Source organism: Piliocolobus tephrosceles, chromosome 4 (assembly GCF_002776525.5).
Source record: "Piliocolobus tephrosceles isolate RC106 chromosome 4, ASM277652v3, whole genome shotgun sequence".
In the NCBI taxonomy this organism is placed as follows: domain Eukaryota; kingdom Metazoa; phylum Chordata; class Mammalia; order Primates; family Cercopithecidae; genus Piliocolobus; species Piliocolobus tephrosceles.
Genome location: NC_045437.1, coordinates 44,881,977 through 44,904,469, shown reverse-complemented (window position 1 = coordinate 44,904,469; position 22,493 = coordinate 44,881,977). Strand labels below are relative to the sequence as shown.

The window sequence follows — 22,493 nt, the reverse complement described above, 5'->3', positions numbered from 1 at the left end:
CCTTTTTCCCATCTGTATCGTTATTCAAACAGGCGTTCAGACAATATCTTCATAAGTTTAAGATGTTTGTTTGTTTTGGACCAACACACACTCGCTAGTTCAGGCTTCTTCTCTCTCCTCTCTCCCCGCTCTCTCATGCAAACATACACGGAGTCCTTCTCCACGTGTACCAATGAATGTTTCCTCCGCGGGCTCCTGAGTTCAATGTCACGCTGGGCAGAAGTGGAGCAAGAGTAACGAGCATGTGTAGAGTGCGGACGCGGGGGAGACCCTTTCTGGCCAGCAGAGGGCAGCCGAGGGGAGGCGCTGGGGCTCGAGGGCTGAGCCGAGCTGAGCCTCGCCTAGCTCTGGCAGCCTCAGCCTCAGCACCAGCCGCGCCGGAGCCAGGAGCGCAGCCACTGAGGGCAGCGGCGGCGGCGGGAGCCAGGCGCGCAGCAAGGACCGGCGCGGGCGGGAAGCAGCAGCAGCCGCCGCCGCCGCCGCCGCCGCCGCCGCGACGGGCAGCTAGGCTCGCCGGCACCCGGCTCGGGCCCCTACCCTCTCGGCTACGTGTCCCCGGCGCCGGGCGGCCGGCGAGTCTGGAGCCCGCGCCGTCGCCGGCCGCGTCCTCCGGGCATGGAAGGAGGCGGCAAGCCCAACTCTTCGTCTAACAGCCGGGACGATGGCAACAGCGTCTTCCCCGCCAAGGCGTCCGCGACGGGCGCGGGTCCGGCCGCGGCCGAGAAACGCTTGGGCACCCCGCCGGGGGGCGGCGGGGCCAGCACGAAGGAGCACGGCAACTCAGTGTGCTTCAAGGTGGACGGCGGCGGCGGAGGTGGCGGCGAGGAGCCGGCTGGAGGCTTCGAGGACTCCGAGGGGCCCCGGCGGCAGTACGGCTTCATGCAGAGGCAGTTCACCTCCATGCTGCAACCCGGAGTCAACAAATTCTCCCTCCGCATGTTTGGGAGCCAGAAGGCGGTGGAAAAGGAGCAGGAAAGGGTTAAAACTGCAGGCTTCTGGATTATCCACCCTTACAGTGATTTCAGGTGAGGGTTCCCGGTCGCCGCCCCACCCTCCCTTCAGGCGCGCCCTCAAACGCGCTTCCCTGCCCTGGGAGGGGGGCGCCCCGTGGACTCGGAGGGCGGGCCGGGGGTGGCGCTGCCGGCGGCGTCGGCTAGGGCTGAGCAGGCTCCACTCGGCGCCTCCCGGTAGTTTCCACCCAGGAAGGGCTCGGAGGATGTGCTCCTGTTGCCCGGGAACCCCGGACGGGCTCTCCTCCTCGGCCTCCTGAACTTCGGGGACAGATCAGGGAAGAATGGAGGCCACGGTGACCGCCCTGGGAGGAGGCGAAGTTGTACCAGGGAAACTTTTACTTCAGAGACGAGAGTGTGAGGAAGCGGGCAGCCACCCTTCCTCGCGCGGCTCCCTGAAGTGTGGTTTCAACCAAGAGGGAAAAGGAGGCTTCTGGGGCTCTGGAGAAGGCGGGGTAACCGGAGACAGCGATTCATACGCCTGAGCAGTTCCTGCCAGCGCTTGGCCCGGGGAGTGTGTTTAGTCTGTTTATCTTTATAGCCGCTGGGTATCCTGGCTGTGTTTTCTCAGAAACAGCGGCCGGCAGGCAAGAGAAGGGCAATTTGCACTTGGATAGTCCCCAACGTGAGGTCTCACCAAAGCCAGGCGCTTCCAAGCAGGGCAGGAGCGTGGCAGGAAGCCTGTAGTCCCCGAAACGGAGAGAGGGGGCGTTGCCAGAGCCCCCTTCCTGGAAATAGAGCGGCACCCTTTCTTGACCTTGACTGCAAATCTCTTTCAAAAATCTCTTTCACATCCCTCAGCTCGGGAAGAAGGACAGGAACACTGTCAGCAGGAAAACTCCGCTTTAGAGAATTAAAATTAAGACGTTTTCTGATCTTATTTGTCACCCAAGTATTCGTTCGGTGATAAGCATGTTTAGAGATTGTCAAATGAAGGTCGTGTAGTAGATCCTCTTATTAGCGTGCGCACGGTTATCTTAGCTCCTGAACAAGGCTGGACTTTCCATTTTAAAATCCAGAACTAGTAACTCTTAATAACTCAGGGTAATATTTATTTATTTATTTGGCCGAACTCGTTCGAAAAGAAAAAAAATAGTCAACTAAAGGAGTATGTGCATATACTAAGCATTCTTTATAGGATAAATACAGCAATGCCAACCAGCCTTGGAATTAGTTTAGAAACTAAGGGAAATTATCACCAACTCCATGCTTTAACGGGAGCTGTCCACAGTTCTGATTGACATTAGCTGTGAAAAAAACCACAGTCCCACCACACACAGGCTCATAGTGACTGTCTTTGCCTTCTTTGAGATGTTTATCGTCTCATAAATCAGTAGCCTCTGTGATCTATGCACAGAGTGAATGGATTTTAGAAAGTGTATAATTTTAAGGTACTTATTTGTAAAAACACACAGCAAAGTCTAAAGGAGAATTTATAAAACCTAGTGAAGTTTATAGTCTAAGAGTTTGATTGAAAAATGTTCATATTAAAGAGATGTAATAAATAATCAAACCTGTTTCCTCCAGTAGGAAGATAGGGAAGCAAACTTATAAATGACCCTATTCTGAGATGTATAAGGTTGTGTTCTTTAGAGTGTTAAAGGTGGGAATCAAGTATAGAATATTATCTCTTCCTCAGTCCCCAATGGAAATATAGTTCACCTCATTTTAAAATTTTTAAATGAAAATAATTTACATGAAAACAGCCTCCAGTCTTAATAGCAAAAATAAATGGGGTATTTCCAGAAATGTATGAGGTTCAATATTAACATGCAAAAATGCTGAACTTTTCACATGTAATTTCACTCAATAAAATGATTACATATGAAGCTTTTATTTCTTCAGCAATGTGAAAAGGACTATCCCTTTTCAAAATATCATACATCAAATAATTAAACTTTTTCCCACTTACTAAATAAAAACATAGGGCTGCTTTTCAGGAATTAGAATAGTGTCCAAAAGTCTTTTGAATGAATGGAATTACAGGATTCTACTTATTTTCCCAAGGAAATCTTCTGAGACAAAATATCTCTTTAATAAAAACATTGTTACTGAACAAAGGAACAAATTGAAATCAGGTGATGATTTAATTTTATTATTCATTTCAAATAAATGGGAAATGATTAAAATGTGAGCTAATACTCTAAACTCCAGTGTGGAGAGTTTGGAATATTTGACTTTCCCTCGTATAAATGGAAAAAAGAAAATGTCAGGCGCAAATTAAGCAGTTAGAATTATTTGGATCTTTTTAAACTGAAAGATACCTGAAAAAATAGATTTTATTTTATTTTATTTTTTAGTTTTTTTTTTTTTTTTTTTTTTTTTTTTGAGACGGAGTCTTGCTCTGTCGCCCAGGCTGGAGTGCAGTGGCCGGATCTCAGCTCACTGCAAGCTCCGCCTCCCGGGTTCGCGCCATTCTCCTGCCTCAGCCACCCCAGTAGCTGGGACTACAGGCGCCCGCCACCTCACCCGGCTAGTTTTTTGTATTTTTAGTAGAGACGGGGTTTCACCATGTTAGCCAGGATGGTCTGGATCTCCTGACCTCGTGATCCGCCCGTCTTGGCCTCCCAAAGTGCTGGGATTACAGGCTAGAGCCACCGCGCCTGGCCAAAAAAATAGATTTTAAAACAGAATTACAATATACACTGGTGTTCTAAAACAAACTAGAAAAATAATCATGTACTTGTTTACATTCAGAATATATTTACATCTTATTATTTCATTAATGTTTTTGTATGATCTCAAAGTTTTTGTATGATTTAGATAAGATTTTCTAAAGTCTAAACATGTCAAGAAAATGTAATGAAAAAACAAAAATATGAAAGACAAAATTCCAGCAGTATTTTTTTTTTTTTTCTACAGGAAAAGCAATGTGTGAGTAATTTTCAACAGATACTAGAAATGTTTGTGGTCATGATCTAGCCTTTACTTTAGGCCGTTTTCTGAGGATTCTTTCAGAGGGGTGCTTTACTATAGTTCCTAAAATGCCACACTTAAGTTCATTAATTGTGTAACAACTGAGTGAGTGACACTTAAGAGTAACTTCCATGAAGAGTGGGGAGATAGTGCAAATGAAGATATCCAGAAGATTCTTTTCCTTGACACTTTTAATAAGCATTTGCATGGCCAGAGAAGTTTACTATGTTCTTACTCCAGAGCATGTTGTGACTTTAACACTGTTTCTAGTTTCCCTTCTCAGGATAATTTTTAAGACTGATAGCTTTCTACTTTATTTACCTCAAGGGACAAGGCTGTGCTCCCACTGAGACTTTCAGAGAAATACCTAGTGCCTCTTTTCCCCGCCAGAGCCCAAGAATGCTATTGCTGTGTCTGGCAGGTAGTTTCCTCTACCCCTGGTGTAAGTAGGGCAGAGATGCTGCATTTACCTTTTTCCTCAGGAAAAAGGATGATAATAGAAACCTTCAGAGAGTAAAAAAGAGTCCAATAGTATCAGATACTGTTTGAAATAATTACAGAATTTAATAAACACAACAAGCTCATGTTTTTGTTTCTACTGTGGTATATAAGCACCCAAACTAGGGAAAATAGGAATAGTTACTTAAAAACAAATGTAGCTCGATTTTTCTGTAGTGACAGCATGGTCTTACTTTTATTGAATTTCATGTGAACAACACACAGACACATTTAATTTGGAGGTTAAATATGATTTTTAAAAATTCATGGTGATTTTATATTAATTAGCTAGAATTTTACTATGGTTAAAAAGTGATGCTCGGCAAGCATTGTGCTTACACAGCCAATTGATAGTTATGATATAATCATTTAAATAGATTGAAAGAATATTTAGAATACTTTTGTGGATGATTTTTATTATGCAAGCAATTTATCTTGGAAGAATTTATCACCAGACCATTTGCCATTTTAGGGATTCTGTCATTACTTTGTTCCATCATGCTTACACAAAGGGACTTACACAAAGGGACTTTTATATGGAAGAGGGACTCCTCTTCCATATATATTGCAGCCAATATCTTGCTCCTCATAATAGAGGCAGTTTTGTATCTTGACTTCTTATTTTTTTTTCCCCTTTCTTTTCATCATTAGTATGAGTGTGTGAAAAGCTTACTGTGTTATAAGTACCCAAGGACTCTAGAGATGGGAGTTACTTCCTGAAGATACTGTCACTTCCGGTCTTCCATCTCTGCTTTGGATTGCAGCCACAAATGTACTGATATCAGAGATCACTGATGTGTTCATTAGGGAAGGGAGGCTTCACTCATTTTACACAGTTCATCATAGAACATTTGCTTCCAGGAGCTTCTCACAAGAAAACAGTTCAACCTTCTGGGGTTTAAAGACTACTTAGCCTACTGTTACATTTTCTTTGTGCTGAACACACTCTGTATTCTGCCAGCAATGCTTCTTTTATTTGCTTTTCATATCAACATAGCCAAAATTAACCATAAGAATTTATTTATTTTTCTCTGTTAGGTGAACCTTTTTGTGCTTTATAAGTTCAGTTACATTTTTCTTAGTGGCTCTAGGAACTGTTAGACATAATGTGAAATTTCTTCAAAGATTTAAAGGTGTGAATTTATTTAGTTACTTTTTCTTAGTATACATGTAAGTTATGCAACTTTAATTTTTAGCAAATGTTTCACTGTTGCATTTAGTAGATATGATTTATACTATTAAATTATTGTAAGATGGTTTTCATTTTTTTCTGAGCAAGTTTCCCTTTAAACCTGCTTTTGGGGTATGATTACAAATTGAGAATCAGTGAAGAGCTACACTTTACCAATCATATTTAATTATGTGGACTTGGATTTATGGACGTGCCTGTTGAATAATGAAAGAAATTTAAATGCACTGGAAAGATACATTACTTGTTATTTGTATCATAGGTTCATTTATCTACTTGATCAAAAACCACAAACCAAAACAACATCACCACCAAAAGCAAGATAAATAGTATTTGTAATTCTGCATTATTATACTCAGTGCACCTATGTCCTATAGTGAGCAGGAAGCCAGCAGAATGCATTTAGAATGATTTTCAGGCGAGAATCTTATTCTGAATATAATTCTTATGTTTAGCAGATAATTCACTTCATTATTTAGAAACAACAATTGGGCTCAGGAAAAGGACTTTCAAATAGAGTCTCGTATAAGTATAGTGCAAATTATTGCAGATCATTAGCACAACACGAAGAGTACTAGCATTTGCAGGGTCTGTGACAAATTTTCATTTTATCATTTTGTGTAAAGGAGTAACAAACCATGAATTAGACTGACACTATATATTTTAGTTGTAGAAATAAATAATAAAGAAAAAAGTCTGCACGCAGTAAGAAAATTATATTTTCTCTAAGTACTTTTCTTCTAAAAATAATTTTCTTTGTGAAGGCATCTGGATGTACAACTTACCGTTAGTTTTATAGGTAAAAAATCAGGATTCCTGGTGCATCCTGGAATTTTATGTTTTTGCAAAATAAACCTTCATGGCTCTGTTAATTCTATTTGTATATATGTGCTACAGAAACTATTCAAGGGACATCTATATATGTAGAAGAATATATATAGAAGTAAAGAATATGTATAGAAGTTGATTATTTTTGACTTGAGTGTTTATCTGATACATTTCACCCAACCTTGATAAAATTGATTTCATGACTCTTTCAAGTTATGTTAGTTAATTTTCTCATAGTATGTTTCTATTTTGTCTAATAGTTGACCACTCAGTTAAAGCAAAGAAGCAACATTACTCATACCTTAAATTTACAACTTATAATTTTATTTATATAAACCTAATTTTATTTTCAGGTCACTAGCTGTAACTCTAAAAACATAAGGCTGATTTTACATACATACAAAGTTAGAAAATATTTATAAATTTTAGACTATCAGCTTTGTTGTATACAGTTATTCAGTATTTTAAAAAGTGCAACAGCAAACATCTTTGCACCTTACTCTTCATTATGTTTTGGCTAAACTTCAGGGAATGGAATGACTGCCTATGAACATTCTAGAGATTCTATACATATTGATTTGACCCATTAATACTGCCTCCAGTTTACAGATTTCTTAAAATGACAAGAATAATGTAGCTTCTCCAAGGTTGACATTCCTGTTGTGATATTTACAGTGTTGTTTTGGGACAGAAAGCGTAACCTGTCCTCCATTTCATTCAACATAGAGTGACAAGAGTGATCTTTAAAAAGCAAATCTAATGATATTGTTATGCTCTTTAAAACCCTTTAGTAACTTCCCATTACTCTTAGACTACATTTGACAAACTTTCTTTGAGCTTCAGGACCCTGCATAATGTCAGCCTATATATGTAGCCTCATCACATGCCACTCATTCCAGCACTGTGTTCCAGCCACTTGGGTAAATTTTTAGCTCCTAGAACAACCTGTGTTCTCTCCTGCAATTAAGATTTTAATGTGATATTACCCCCATGCTTGAAATACTCTTTTCACTTTTTATCACTCCACATAACTAGTTTCTACTCATCTTTTAGGTTTCCGTTTAATCATTGTGCACACACTTATTTTTCTATCTAGGCTTTCTGTTCAGCAGAATTTATAATTATTTTTATACGTGTCCCTTCCCTGGAATTTAAGCCATGCTAACTTATGAATCTTACTCAGTTTTACATTCCCAATGTTGTAAAAAAGTTCTTGCCAAACTTTCTTAGAGGCTTCATTTTTTTTCTTCAACTTTTATTTTAAGTTCAGGGGTAAATGTGTAGGATGTTCAGGTTTGTTAAATGGGTAAACATGTGCCATGGTAGTTTGCTGCACAGATTATCCCATCACCTAAGTATTACGTTCAGATATGGTTTAACAGCTTTTTTGAGACGAAATTCATATACCATACAATTCACCCGTTTAAAGTAAGCAATTCAATGTTTTCTAGTAAGTTCACAGAGTTATGCAGCCATCACCACAAACAATTTTAGAATATTTTATCATCCGAAGAAGAAACCCCATATGCATTAGCACTCACTTTCTCGCATCTCCCACCCTCCCGCTCAGCCTTAAGCAACCGCTAATCCACTCTCTGTCTCTGTAGATTTTTGCTTATTCTGAATATTTTATATCAGTGAAATCATGCAATATATAGTCTTTTGTTATTGGCTTCTTTCACTTAGCATAATGTTTTTTCAAGGTTCATTCATGTTGTTACCTGAATCAGTACTTTATTCATTTCCTTGCTTAAAAACATTCTATTTTATGAATATACTACCTTTCATTTATTCATTTATCAGCTGATGGACATCTGAGTTGTTTCTGCTTTTTAGCTATTGTAAATACGGCTGATATGAATATTCTCATACAAGTTTTTGTGCAGAGATGTTTTCATTTCTCTTCAGAGTGAAATTTCTGGGTCATCATAACAGACCTGTAATAAATATTTATTGACTGAATAGACAAATAATTATTCTCCAACCAGGTCATGAGCACATTTAATCTTAGAGTTGATAAATTCAGATGAAAGCCCTTCTTTTTTCCTACAATAATACCTGGCATCTACTTCCCACTGGCACCTGAAAGTATGTGCCCCAACTATTACATTTCCCTGCCTAATACACAGATGAATAAATGAAACTGCAGAGAAGTTATGTAGCATGAATATGGTGACATAGATAGTAAGAACTGGGCCAGGAATTCAGTTCTTATGAATATTAATTTTGTCACTTCAGCTCTTTTACATAATAAGAAACAAGGCTGCCAGTATAAATAATTCTCCAAACCTTCTGGGACACATGATGGATTGAACCTAATCATTTGTACTTCCTCCCTCTTGAAGTCACTCCAAAATAACATGAAAAAGCACAGATACATTGGTAAGTAGAAGAAAGAGGAGACATCAGAGAATATAGATCTCAAGCACATTTGTAAAATAGGAAGTTAATAGAGAAATTATTTCACTTCCAGAATCCTTCACCCATTGAAATCCAGAAGAATTCAGGACTTGGAAGTGCCAGTTATGAAATAGTTCCAGGAAAGCCAGACTGAAAACAGAATTAAATAAGGATTTCCTTAGTGAATACAAAACTCCCTGTGCTGACATTAGGATGCTTGGAGCCAGGTCTGTTTTTCTCAATCAGGAAACTGGAGAAAATACCTCCAAAGGGAGACATTTCAAAGTCTTTAGATAAAAAATCATGTTTATTGCCTAATCACCCTGCAAAAACTCCCGCATGTGTACATTGAGGCTGTAATTATATTTTTGGTATGGCATTGGTTAATATGGAAGTGAAAGCAAAAGATAACCAGACATTTGAGGAAAGTCTCATAGGCAAGACTAAATCAAACAGAGAAAGATTAAATCAAACAGCCAAAGACGGTCCAGAGGGATGGGATAAGGAGAAATGACAGTATTATAAAAAATGCTCCGCAAATGATATCTTCATAAATATTTTATCTGTACAATAAGAACACATTGCTATGGAAAATATGGCAAGAAATTTAAAAAACAGCTCTTGGACGAAATGTGTTAGCAGATAAAGTCTAAGAAGTCTATCAGAATTAGAGCAAAAAGACAAAAGAGAATAGGAAATATAAGAAAATATAGCAAAATCAAGAACTAATTTATAAGGTCAAAATCTATCATAAGGTATTCTAGAATGATAAAAAAAAAAAAGAGTGAAAAGGGACATATGGAATTAATGGAGACATTTTCAATAAAATTTTCCAGATAGCAGCAACTGAAATGTCTGTTCTGAGGAACTCATGGAATACTTAGCATCATGAAAGAAAAAGACTATCCAAAGATCATTACACAGAAGCTTTACAACACCATTGAATAAGCAACAAACAAACAAATGACTAAGACTTTTCAAAGAAAAAGTTACATACCAAGAAGTGGGAATACTACTTTAAGTTAAATGATGATGTAACAATGTCTACAAAATTCTGAGAGAAAGTAATCTTGATAAGAAATCCATACCTTGCCCTAATACAAAGTTTAAATAAAGATATTCAGAAATTAAGAACTCTAGTATTAACTACCCATGTACCCTTTCTTAGAAAGTTACTAGATGACATGTTCCTGCAAAACAAGAAATTACACCAAACAACATGAAGACATAGAAGCTAGGAAATGGGCCCTAACACAGAGAAACTTGAAGTCCTAGGAGTACCCCAGAATAGCTAGACTTGAAAGAAACCAGTCCAGACTGGGGCAGGAAAGCAAAGTGTTCTGGAGGAAGGCCTTCGGGATACGAAAAACAAATAGATGGATATCAGCACTTGATAAATAATGTTATTAGGTGTTCGAGAGATCATTAGGAACAAGATATTGATGACTTCCATATAAATATTTGTAGAGTAGATTGGATACAAGTAAATAAACAAAAGACCTTTGTTAACTCCAGAATGATCTAAAGATGTATATAAAAGGGAAATGAATCACAGTTCCTTGCTTGGTTCAGCAGTGCCTAATGCTTATTTGGTAATAATAATGTAAACAAGTTGACTGTTTTAAATAAAGTTTGTGATGCAATTATTCTATGATGGTGGGAGGGCAGGAGAAACGTAAATGTGGTTTGGGTAATGTAAGAAAGCTAAGTCCTTGTCTTCCACAGTTGGAAACTAACGAATAGTATTTAAAATTGATAAATTAATTTCTCTTTGAAATATGAACTAAACACTAAAAGAAACAATTATGGTGGTTGAATTTGGAAAGTGATATGTAGGGCTAAAAGGAAAAGGGAGAGGCTTATATGTTCTCCTTATAATCCTTCATGCTATTTTGCTTAAAAAAAAATAAAGACTATGGGCATATGTTATTTTGAGGTAACAGTGTTAGGAACTGTTTAGGTCAGAATCCAAGCTTCACCATGTTAGTAACTGGACCTTAATTTTCTCGATTATAATATGAGGAAAAAAAAATATATATAAAATTTGTGGGGTACATAGTATATATAGTGTGTATATATACTATATATGCTATATAAACATTTCTATATATGTAGCGCTTAGAAGTTATGCTCTGCATTTAATGCTATTTTAAGAGTTAGTTATTTTTATGAAAGTAAAATTAAAACAGAATTAAGGCAAGTTAGTTGTTTGAAAAATTAAATATTCTCTAAGTATATACTCTAACCATTTCCATAAATACTGAAGAAAAAATATACATGAAGGAAGGACCATGTAAATGGTGTGCTGCTGTTTCCTTTTTACCTTCATGCAAGCCCTGGCAGCAGAAGCCCTGATGTGCAATGACATATTTTATGTATGCTATGTGAAATTGGTCTAGTCCTGAGGCACTTAGCGTTGGAAAACTGTGTTTTTTTTTTTTTTTTTTTGAGATGGAGTTTCGTTCTTGTTGCCCAGGCTGGAGTGCAATGGCACGATCTTGGCTCACCGCAACCTCCGCCTCCTGGGTTCAAGCGATTCTCCTGCCTCTGCCTCCCAAGTAGCTGGGATTACAGGCATGTGCCACCATGCCCGGCTAATTTTGTATTTTTATTAGAGACAGGTTTTTCCATGTTGGTCAAGCTGATCTCAAACTCCTGACCTCAGGTGATCCGCCCTCCTCGGCCTCCTAAAGTGCTGTTACAGGTGTGAGACACCGCGCCCGGCCAGAAAACTTTTAATATATCCTGTTTCTGCAAAATTTTCCAGTTTAATCTCTTTAGTTGGTATAGAATGCTACAGTATTGAACATTTGGAAATAGCTTTTAGGGAAAATTATAATGGCATTCATTGGGCTGCATGTGCTACTTTCTGTTCATCTTTAAGAAAATGGCATAGTTAAACCATTTGGGATGTTATTTGAAATCAGCTAAGAATTATATATGAGGCAAATAAGATGAGTTATAAACTGATAAATCTTTCATTTTCTTTTTTATTGTCATGTTTAACAGTCTTTAAAAACTGTTATTTAGAAATATAATTATTTCTAATTAGGTACATAAAAGAATTTGAGAAATACTGTAAATTTGACAGAATTAAAAAAAAATCTTTGTGATATCATTTCTAGAGCAGTTGTCACTTAATCACCCTTGCAGAATGTTTTATCTTTGTTTTATTAAAAAGACAATGCACCTTATTAAAATTTACACTACCTAGGTTGTTTGAGGAGCATGAGTAGAGACTGAAAAATGGATATTTAAAGTTATTTGATTAGTTTTTTGTTTGTTTGTTTTTTGAGACAGAGTCTTGCTTTGTTACCCAAGGTGGAGTGCAGTGGCATGATCTCGGCTCACTACAACCTCTGCCTCCTGGGTTCAAACTATTATCTTTCCTCAGCCTCCCGAGTAACTGGAATTACAGATGTGCACCAACACACCTAGCTAATTTTTGTATTTTTAGTAGGGATGGGGTTTTACCATGTTGGTCAGACTGGTCTCGAACTCCTGACCTCAAGCAATCCACCCACCTTGGCCTCCCAAAGTGCTGCGTTTACAAGCATGAGCCACCATGCCTGGCCTATTTGATTAGTTTTTAAAGGGAGAACAACTGTTCCTTATTTTTCCTATAGAATAGTCATTCTCTGTTTAAATAGTACTTTTTAAAAAATTATCTTTTTTTCTAAACAATAAATTTGATATTTATCCTGAAATCCATGTAAGTGAATTAGAATGAAAAGTTTGGAGACCTGTATTTTCTGTGATCGGGATATATATCTAATGTATAAAAAGCAGAAATACATGCTAGAAGCACCAAGTTATGGTTGAATAAGTATTGCACAATATCAATAATCCCATAATTCTATTGGCTATAATTACTGATTATACAAATCATTCATGGTTAGCCATTTGTGTTAGTGATTCTAGGCTTGAAAACTCATGTAATACTTCACAAATCACATTAAAGCTATTGACACTCTGACCTGTGTATTTATTTATAATATTTTGCCTGTAATTTCAAAGATTTGTAGTTTCCTTGAAGCACATTTATTTTTGGAACCCAAGTTAAGACTTCCTGAGCTATCTAATATTGTCATGCAGAAATAGAGACACTAAAAACAGTGTATGGAAGATTCAAAGATACAGAATTTTGGTTGGGCAAGCTATTTAAGAATTATAGCTGAAGCTGGGCCAGGCATGGTGGCTCATGCCTGTAATCCTAGCACTTTGGGAGGTGGAGCCGGGCAGATCGCTTGAGCTCAGGAGTTTAAGACCAGCCTGGGCAACATGGCGAGACCCCGTCTCTACAAAAAATACAAAAATTAGGCAGGCATGGAGATGCATGCCTGTAGTCCTAGCAACTTGGGATGCTGGGGTGGGAGGATCGCTTGATCCCAGGAGATTGAGGCTTCAGTGAGCCAAGATGAAGCCACTGCACTCCATCCAGGCTAGATGACAAAGTGAAACCCTGTGTCTATATATATATATACACACACACAAACACATACATTTTCAATATATTGGTATAAAGTAGGCACTTAATAAATTTGAATAAATAAAGAGACTTTTAGCAGTATTATGCTTAACTTTGGTTTTTATATATACTTTCCAACAACCCTTTTCCCTATGTGCCCTCTAAAAAACAATAATTTAGTGTGGACATTTAATCTGCATTTTATTCGTTCACAGAAACATGCATTTAGAAATAAGATTTGAAGCCATTACAATTAAATAAATGCATGTTTCTATGAGCTCCTTTTACTATAATGCTTGATTTTATGTAGTTTTTAAATTTGGGATTATATATATCCCAATTTTTCATATATATATGTGTGTGTATATACACACACACACACACACACACACACATATATATATATATATATATATAATATCTTGTTGTCTTAGTTCTTTTGAGCTGCTGTAAGAAAATACCATAGACTGCATGGATTATAAACAGAAATTTATTTCTCACGGTTCTGGAGGCTGGAAAGTGCAAGATCAAGGTGCTGTTTGATTTGCTCTCTGGTGAGAGTCTGTTTGTCACAAATGGCTGTCTTTTCACTATAATCTAGCAAGGTGGAAGGGGTGAGGGATCTCTTATAAGGGCACCAAACCCATTCATGAGGGTTCTATCCTCATGACCTAATCACCTCCCAAAGGCCCCTCCTTCCAACACCACTATCATGTGGGTTAGGATATCAACATATGGGCCGGGCGCGGTGGCTCACGCCTGTAATCACAGCACTTTGGGAGGCCGAGGCGGGTGGATCACGAGGTCAGGAGATAGAGACCATCCTTGCTAATATGCTGAAACCCGTCTCTACTAAAAACCAAAATATTAGCCGGGCTTGGTAGCGGGGGCCTGGCGTCGTGGCGGGCGCCTGTAGTCCCAGCTACTCCAGAGGCTGAGGGAGGAGAATGGCGTGAACCTGGGAGGTGGATCTTGCAGTGAGCCGAGATCTCCCCACTGCACTCCAGCCTGGGCAAGAGAGCGCGACTCCATCTCAGGAGAAGAAAAAAAAAAAAAAAAAAAAAGGATTTCAACATATGAAGTTTAGGGTGACATAAACATTCTATCTATTGTATCTGGCATGGCTCTTTCACAGCACTATAAAAACTATTTAAATGTCATTGCCTTTAGAATCAGTGCTATCTTAATGAAAATAAAGTTGAGAGTGTATCCCTTTGGGCAATGACGTTTAGAAAGAATTTTATTACTTTTAGGTATGTATCATTTGTTTTCTGTTCCACTTTGCCAAATTGTGCTATTTGATTTAACAGTGCACCTTTAAAACCCTGTTGTACAGGGATGGAAAGTTAACATTCTGTCCCTCTAGATTTAATTAATAAAATGTCGAGTCGATATTTTGAAAAATGATTTTTTTTTAATTTTAACTTTTTGGTGACCAGGATTTTTTTATAGTGTTTACCAAATTTACAGTGAAAATATAATATTCCAATGAATAACGTCCTGAGTGACCAGTGTTAAATTAGCCCTTGTGTACATAGAAAAGAAATCATAGGTCCTGATAAAGGAATATTGAAGTTGACATAATTTTCAAAAGCAAAAAGAACGTAAGTCTGAAAAGATGCAAAGCTAAGATGTCAGCTTGGTTTTTGCATATAAAAGACAGAGCAAGACCAAAGCCCAAACAAACAAAAAATCATGGGCAACTTTACAGGAAAACTATCCCCAGCAACCTGAAAGATAAGTGACACAAACCTTCAACAACTGCAAGACCTGTTGTTTTTGCACTATGTATTGGAGGAAGGAAGCAGTGGTAAGCAAGGGTGTCTGACAGAGCTGAGAATATGGGAGACTCCCACGCAGCCAAGAGGAATGGGATGGAACAGCAGCTGAAACTAGGATGGAATTTGCACAATTGGTCTGCCTTAATTTGAAGAGCAGAAATGTGTGATTGCAGTTCTGGGGCAGGCAATGTACATGAAGAGCCTGGAACAACTTGACATATCAGATATTAAGGAGGTTATCAAAGACTACCAGGGTAATAGCAAAAAGATTCAGGATCCCACTTGAAGAAGCCAAAGATGAGCTTCAAAAAGGATTAGAATTTCTATGATTTCAAACCCATCAGCTGTTTAAATTTGAGTTCATAATGTTGTAAAAAATGATTACCTACTGAAGGTACCTTCACCTAATACATGAAGAGATAATATAATTAGAAAAGCATGATTTTACCAATCCTATTTAATTAATGAGCATTACAATAAAAAGGAAGGGGAAAAAGGAAGAGGTCTTAATTTTGAAAAAGAAAGATCAAGGCTATAAAGGACAGTACAATATTATTATGTATATTTCTGTTTTACTCACAAATCTTATTTGTATTTTCAACAAAACCCTACTAATACTGAGGCAAAACACCTTAATGCAACTTTATACAGGGAAAATGTCCCAGACATAGTCTCAGAACGATCAGAATCTTAACTCTTTTAATTGGATTTGAATGGATTTTCTCTCTCTTCTGAAGAGTGAAAACTTTCATGGCTACCAACATTTTGGGATGCAAGTCTTTTTATTATTTGGTTCATGTAGTTCAAATAGAAAGGAGGTATTATGTAAAGGAATAGAGGAAGCCTAATAAATTCAAATCACAAATAATCAATGCTTTTTTTTTTATTATACTTTAAGTTCTAGGGTACATGTGCATAACGTGCAGGTTTGTTACACATGTATACTTGTGCCATGATGGTGTGCTGCACCCATCAACTCGTCAGCACCCATCAACTCATCATTTATATCAGGTATAACTCCCAATGCAATCCCTCCCCCCTCCCCCCTCCCCATGATAGGCCCCGGTGTATGATGTTCCCCTTCCCGAGTCCAAGTGATCTCACTGTTCATTTCCCACCTATGAGTGAGAACGTGCGGTATTTGGTTTTCTGTTCTTGCAGTAGTTTGCTGAGAATGATGGTTTCCAGCTGCATCCATGTCCCTACAAAGGACACAAACTCATCCTTTTTTATGGCTGCATAGTATTCCATGGTGTATATGTGCCACATTTTCTTAATCCATTCTGTCACTGATGGACATTTGGGTTGATTCCAAGTCTTTGCTATTGTGAATAGTGCCACAATAAACATACGTGTGCATGCGTCTTTATAGCAGCGTGATTTATAATGCTTTGGGTATATACCCAGTAATGGGATGGCTGGGTCATATGGTACTTCTAGTTCTAGATCCTTGAGGAATCGCCATACTGTTTTCCATAATGGTTGAACTAGTTTACAATCCCACCAACAGTGTAAAAGTGTTCCTATTTCTCCACATCCTCTCCAGCACCTGTTGTTTCCTGACTTTTTAATGATTGCCATTCTAACTGGTATGAGATGGTATCTCATTGTGGTTTTGATTTGCATTTCTCTGATGGCCAGTGATGATGAGCATTTTTTCATGTGTCTGTTGGCTGTATGAATGTCTTCTTTTGAGAAATGTCTGTTCATATCCTTTGCCCACTTTTGAATGAGGTTGTTTGTTTTTTTCTTGTAAATTTGTTTGAGTTCTTTGTAGGTTCTGGATATTAGCCCTTTGTCAGATGAGTAGATTAGAAAAATTTTCTCCCATTCTGTAGGTTGCCTGTTCACTCTGATGGTAGTTTCTTTTGCTATGCAGAAGCTCTTCAGTTTAATTAGATCCCATTTGTCAATTTTGGCTTTTGTTGCTGTTGGTTTTGGTGTTTTAGACATGAAGTCCTTGCCCATGCCTATGTCCTGAATGGTATTACCTAGGTTTTCTTCTAGGGTTTTTATGGTATTAGGTCTAACATTTAAGTCTCTAATCCATCTTGAATTAATTTTCGTATAAGGAGTAAGGAAAGTATCCAGTTTCAGCTTTCTACTTATGGCTAGCCAATTTTCCCAGCACCATTTATTAAATAGGGAATCCTTTCTCCATCTCTTTTTTTTGGTCAGGTTTGTCAAAGATCAGATGGCTGTAGATGTGTGGTATTATTTCTGAGTACTCTGTTCTGTTCCATTGGTGTATCTCTCTGTTTTGGTACCAGTACCATGCTGTTTTGGTTACTACATTGAACAAATTTGTAGTAATCAATACATTTTTAGTATAATTTTTATAAAATAGCAATTCTTTATTTGTTCACTGTTACACTGTTGTGATTCCAGAAAGCATAAAGTATTTTCAGGCGTGTTTTGAAAGTCCATCAAATGTAGAATTATTTTAGAAATGTACACCTTTTAAGTGTACAGAGAGAAAAATCCACTGAAAGACAGCAAAATAATTTAGTTGACTGCAATGTGGCACTGCTTTTGCATTTCTTTCCTATGTAAAGTCAAACTGATATATGTAAAACTGATATATATTCCTTCTATATCAACAAATCATGTTGGAAAGAGTGAAAAGCTCTTAACCTACTTTCCTATCTTCAATTTTTAACTTTATCATGCTTGTTAATTGCTTGAGTGTCCTTTAACCATCTATTTCCATGATTCTTTCCCAGAGGCTTGGTTTAATTTTAAAAGTGCAGTGTATTCAGCCCTAATTATGAGAGCTCACTACAGGCAAACAGCAAGAGATAGTAATGACCAAAATGTGTTCTTAAATCAGTGTCACAGCTACAGCAGGCACATTGTTATTAACATTTATGAAATACAGCCATGTAAGGCAATATTTAGAAGCTATGACATTTGAAAATAGCATTTTTCGCAAGAAACAATTTTATTAAATGTGATTTTTTAAATGTCTACTTTTTGTACTGAAAGTACAATTTTTTAATCAATTATTTAAGCCAGTCTAACACTCACATATTTAAATTCTTTCATAATCAATAAATAGACATGAGATGGTTCCATGACTTCATCTGAGTTAGAATGTTCACAGAATATGCTGTGTGACTAGAAATACTTTCAGTCATTTTTATTGAAATGCATGCTTCTATGTTGTCTTAAATGCCCAAAATAAGTAGAGATTTTAAGCATTCTCCATCATAGTTACTTTTACATTTATTTAGTTGGGGGAAGTTTTCCTGCTGAAACATTGTTTTAACTGATCACACAGGGGAAAAGCAACACAATCAGTGAGATATTCTACAGAAAGTGTTCCAAATGCAGTATTACCTGCTAAGTTCTAACTAGGTGCCAGGTGCTAGTCCAGGTGTTTTTATTTCTGTTACCTCACTTAGTCCTTAGAGCAACCCTATGACAGGTACTGTTTGTTTCCTATTTCAGGTTAGAATACTGAACTATGGAAAAGTTAGGGAGTTATAATGATAGCTTATAAATGGAGAAACTAAGATTTGAACACAGAAACCTGGCTCAGAGTCCAATATCTTAACCACTATGCTTTGTCCCAGAGGTATTCAGTCATATGCTGATCTAATGATTTTGTCATTTTCTCAGACTTTTAAATTTATACACTTTTAGGAATTATACATATTTTTTTGTTCTGGGTATATGAATTCTAGTTATTTAGGTGATATTCTACAGTGGGAAATTGTGCCTTTTTTAGTCAAAGATTGGCTACAGTTTTCTGGGAGCTTTGTTTTTAGTTCATGATGTTGGATTAGATCCTATGTGTTAAAACCTAACTACTTCAGATGCTCCTTTGTTTTTCCAAAATGGTAAATATTTGACGGTAAAGAGTTAAGGGCAAATCTTGAAAATAGAAATGTTCTTATTCAGGAAGACATGTAAAAAAGAAACAAAACTTCTTTAGACTGTGCTTAAGTTTAATACTCCAGAACACTACAAGAACCAATGAAAAATTCTTCCTAAAAATACTTTTAATTTCCTTTCATTATGTGTTTCTGTATCCTTCTGAATGGTAGTGTTTAAGTACCAAAATGAACAGACTATTTAAATGAAAATAGCAAAGAAGAGCTGTACTCACGATGAAGTCATTGGGAAGCGCATGAAAATAGAAGGAGGCTCTAAAACTTTAGCCATAAATGTTGAGGAGAGACACAGTTATTACACAAAAAGGTCAATGTTTGTCACTAGGTTACAATCCACCACTATATACATGTTATGTATTAGTTTATAAATTGGAGTTCATTATAATAATAATGGATTACAATTGCTTGGTAAAATTTAGGAGGGTTATTATTAGACTTTGAGTCTCCTAAAGAAAAGACAACTGAGAAAGGCAAGAAACAATGCAGATGGTTTCAGATAGCAGATGCCCAAAAAGTTCCTCCATTAACTATGGTACTGTTCTACCTCTGAGACTATTCCTTCTGGTTTCTTGTGGTCTGATAGCAGGATATTTCACCTAAGGGAATCACTGCATCCAAAACAATTATTTCATAATTAGCCCTCACTTATTTGGACTGCAGAGCTATATAAATAACCCAAGGAAGCCAAACCCCAAACAGAATCATAAAGAAATAGATGTACTGGAGAATTTGGGAAAATGCTACTGAAACTTCTCTGTTTAACATTATTGTATTTGTGTGTGTTTATGTGTCTGCGTGTGTGTGTTTAATCTTTGGAAAGATGAGGTAGGTATCAACAGTCTTCAAGATCAGACTATGCTGTAATAAAGGATAATTTAAAAATAAATTTCATTTATCCTTCTAACTTGAGTAAATTTAAATTTAAATTTTTTCTCTGTAAGAAACATGCTCAAAACATTTTAATTTAAATTAAAACAAACCCTTGGCTCTCACTTATGTTTGCTACTTCCATGGTTTACCTTTGACTTTCCCAGACTTTAAGAAAGGGAAACTTACATTCACTCACTCTCTTTCTCTCTCTTGCTTGTCATTACTCTTTAATCCTGTATTACCATTTATATAACCCTTTCATTCAAGTCCTACCTTGAAGAAATAAACAAAACAGAACAACAAAATGAAATTAAACAAGCCAAATAAGTAAACAGTAAAAGTCATTTAACCTCCTTCTTTTTAAATGTAACACACACTTCCCAGAATTTATTTAATTTAACCCCTTAGTGGCCCTTAATACCCCTTTTGAAGGTCTCTGTTTCTTTTCTCTTTGGATTGTTTTCCTACATGTATGCACACTGCTTCTCAGATTTCCTCCAAGGCTCCAGCCCTTTTGCATTTAGTTGTTGCCTTTAGACAAGGCTCTACAGATAGGCAATTTGCTTCAATACAGGTTCTTCATCACCTAGTGTGTGCCAGCCACTGCTCAACCAGAGTAGAGTAGTGAGGAAGTCAGATGTCACTCCATTTTTTGTGAGCTTCCAATCTTGTGAGGAAGACATGCAGAAAACAAGTATGAGAGGTTATCACTAATAACAAAGGAAGACTACAGGGTAGTATGTGGAAGGGGAGAGCTAGGGGTTTAATCTAATCCAAGGGGTTAGGAAAAGCCTCTATGAAGATGTGGGAGTTGAACTCAGAATTCAAAGACAAATAGGAATTAGCCACATGTTTCAGGCATCTGTGAAGATAGAACTGAATACTTGGCAAATTAAAGTTATAATGAAGCAACTGCTGAAAAAATTTTTGAATCATTTTCCACCAGTATTAGTTGGATTATATGATATATGGACTGCTGGTAGATAGATTGATGGCTAGATAGATAGCTGATTGACAGATGATAGGTAATAATTAACTACCTCTCAAGGATCATACTGCATTTCGATTTCTTCTATAATGTGTCATCACAACCTCTGCCCATTTTTCCTCTGTCGTGATTGTATTTGAATATATTTCCATTCAAGGTTAAGATTTCCCACAAATCTTTCAACATGTAAATGACCATTCCTTTACTTTGCATTCTCTTAGAACTTATTTATAATTCATATCCCATTATCTTGAGACTGCAAATATTCTCTGGTTATTTTAGCCCTTCTATTCTTTCCTCTATTTTATTTCAAATTCCTTCCAGAGCATTTATATCTTCTACCTCCTTTTGATTTAGTTTCCTTCCATTATCATTTATCTAAGTGGCCTAAGTGTCTTGTTCTAAGACATGCTCCAAACATATCTTGCTCTGAACATGTTAAAATTTTTCTCCTGATTTTCTTGTACAGAAATACAAATCAAAAATATTTTAATAGTATAATTATGGATATATTTTACTTAATACAATCTCTAATGTATCTGATCAACAAAAATATAAGGTGTATATAGATTTGCTTATGCATATGTGTATTTGTCTAGTTCAAGTTATGTCTGTATTGTTCTTTATGTAATTATAAGACATATATTAAAATATGGTTGATTTCCTGAAGATTTCATAGGCAATATTCATGATGAAAAAGCAGGTCGTACTGAAAAAGCTAAGTGACAGAGTGTATGTGAAAATTTGAAGTACAGTGGTATCTCAAAAATAAATGTGAAAATAAAGCTTCTTTATATAAAGTTTAATCATATACACATACACATACATGCACTCACATCCTTTATAAATCATGTGAAGCAGGAATACATGCACACAACTGTAGTGGACAGTTCCATATTTGTCTTGATCTAGTCAGTGACCAACAGGATTGAGTCTTGGAAAAGTTGTGAAGTGTGATATTCCTTGGTTTGCTCACCAACCTTTTCTCACAGCATTTCCCTTTTCACTCTTGAGCTTATCTTGTATTAAAACAGAAAAGGACCTGACATCAACCATTTATTCATGGTATTTATATTGAAGTATATTCACACTGAAATGACTTTATTGAGTTTTTATGCTTTAAGTTTTTATGTCTAATGGTATAACATAATTGTTCATAATGGAAGGAAATGAACAGACTGCTTGGATGCAGGTGGGTGATGGGAGCTATAGAAATGGCCTTGAAATCATATTAGCTTTACTTGGCTCTTTGTGAAGCTAAAGGTGATTTAATACCTTGGAATCGTCTGGGGAAAGGTCAAAAGGTACAGTCCAGTTTGAAAAAACAGGGTGGATGTTGAAGAACATAACTTTGTCTTGCTATCTTTGGCATAATTGTGTGATTATTTTTCTCTACTAGTTCAGCATGCCTGTGTGTATAGAGAGAACTCAGATGGTAGGCTCGAACCACATTTGGGTTTTGGCTTTTGGATGTGTTTGAATCAAGGATCACTAGTGACTCAGTGGGGCTAGAGAATGAGTGTTCTGGATAATTCTCATTATGAGATCTAGTGTGTTTAGGGAAGGAACAGCCAACAAAGGTTTGTATGGGTAATACACATAATGTGACTAGCAGACAGAATGAGAGAAAGGACTTGGCTGGCCTAGGA

The 22,493-nt window shown here is 37.2% G+C and overlaps 1 protein-coding gene across 1 annotated transcript in view; it reads left to right on the top strand.

Moving 5' to 3' along the window:
* Positions 1–563: 563 nt before the first annotated feature.
* The window catches only part of HCN1 (hyperpolarization activated cyclic nucleotide gated potassium channel 1), a 417,480-nt gene continuing 395,550 nt past the window's right edge, over positions 564–22,493 (top strand). The window contains exon 1 of the mRNA XM_023216595.2: positions 564–1,025. Within this exon, the coding sequence (XP_023072363.1) occupies positions 616–1,025 (410 nt within the window). The 5' untranslated portion in view covers positions 564–615. The remainder of the gene's footprint in view (positions 1,026–22,493) is intronic.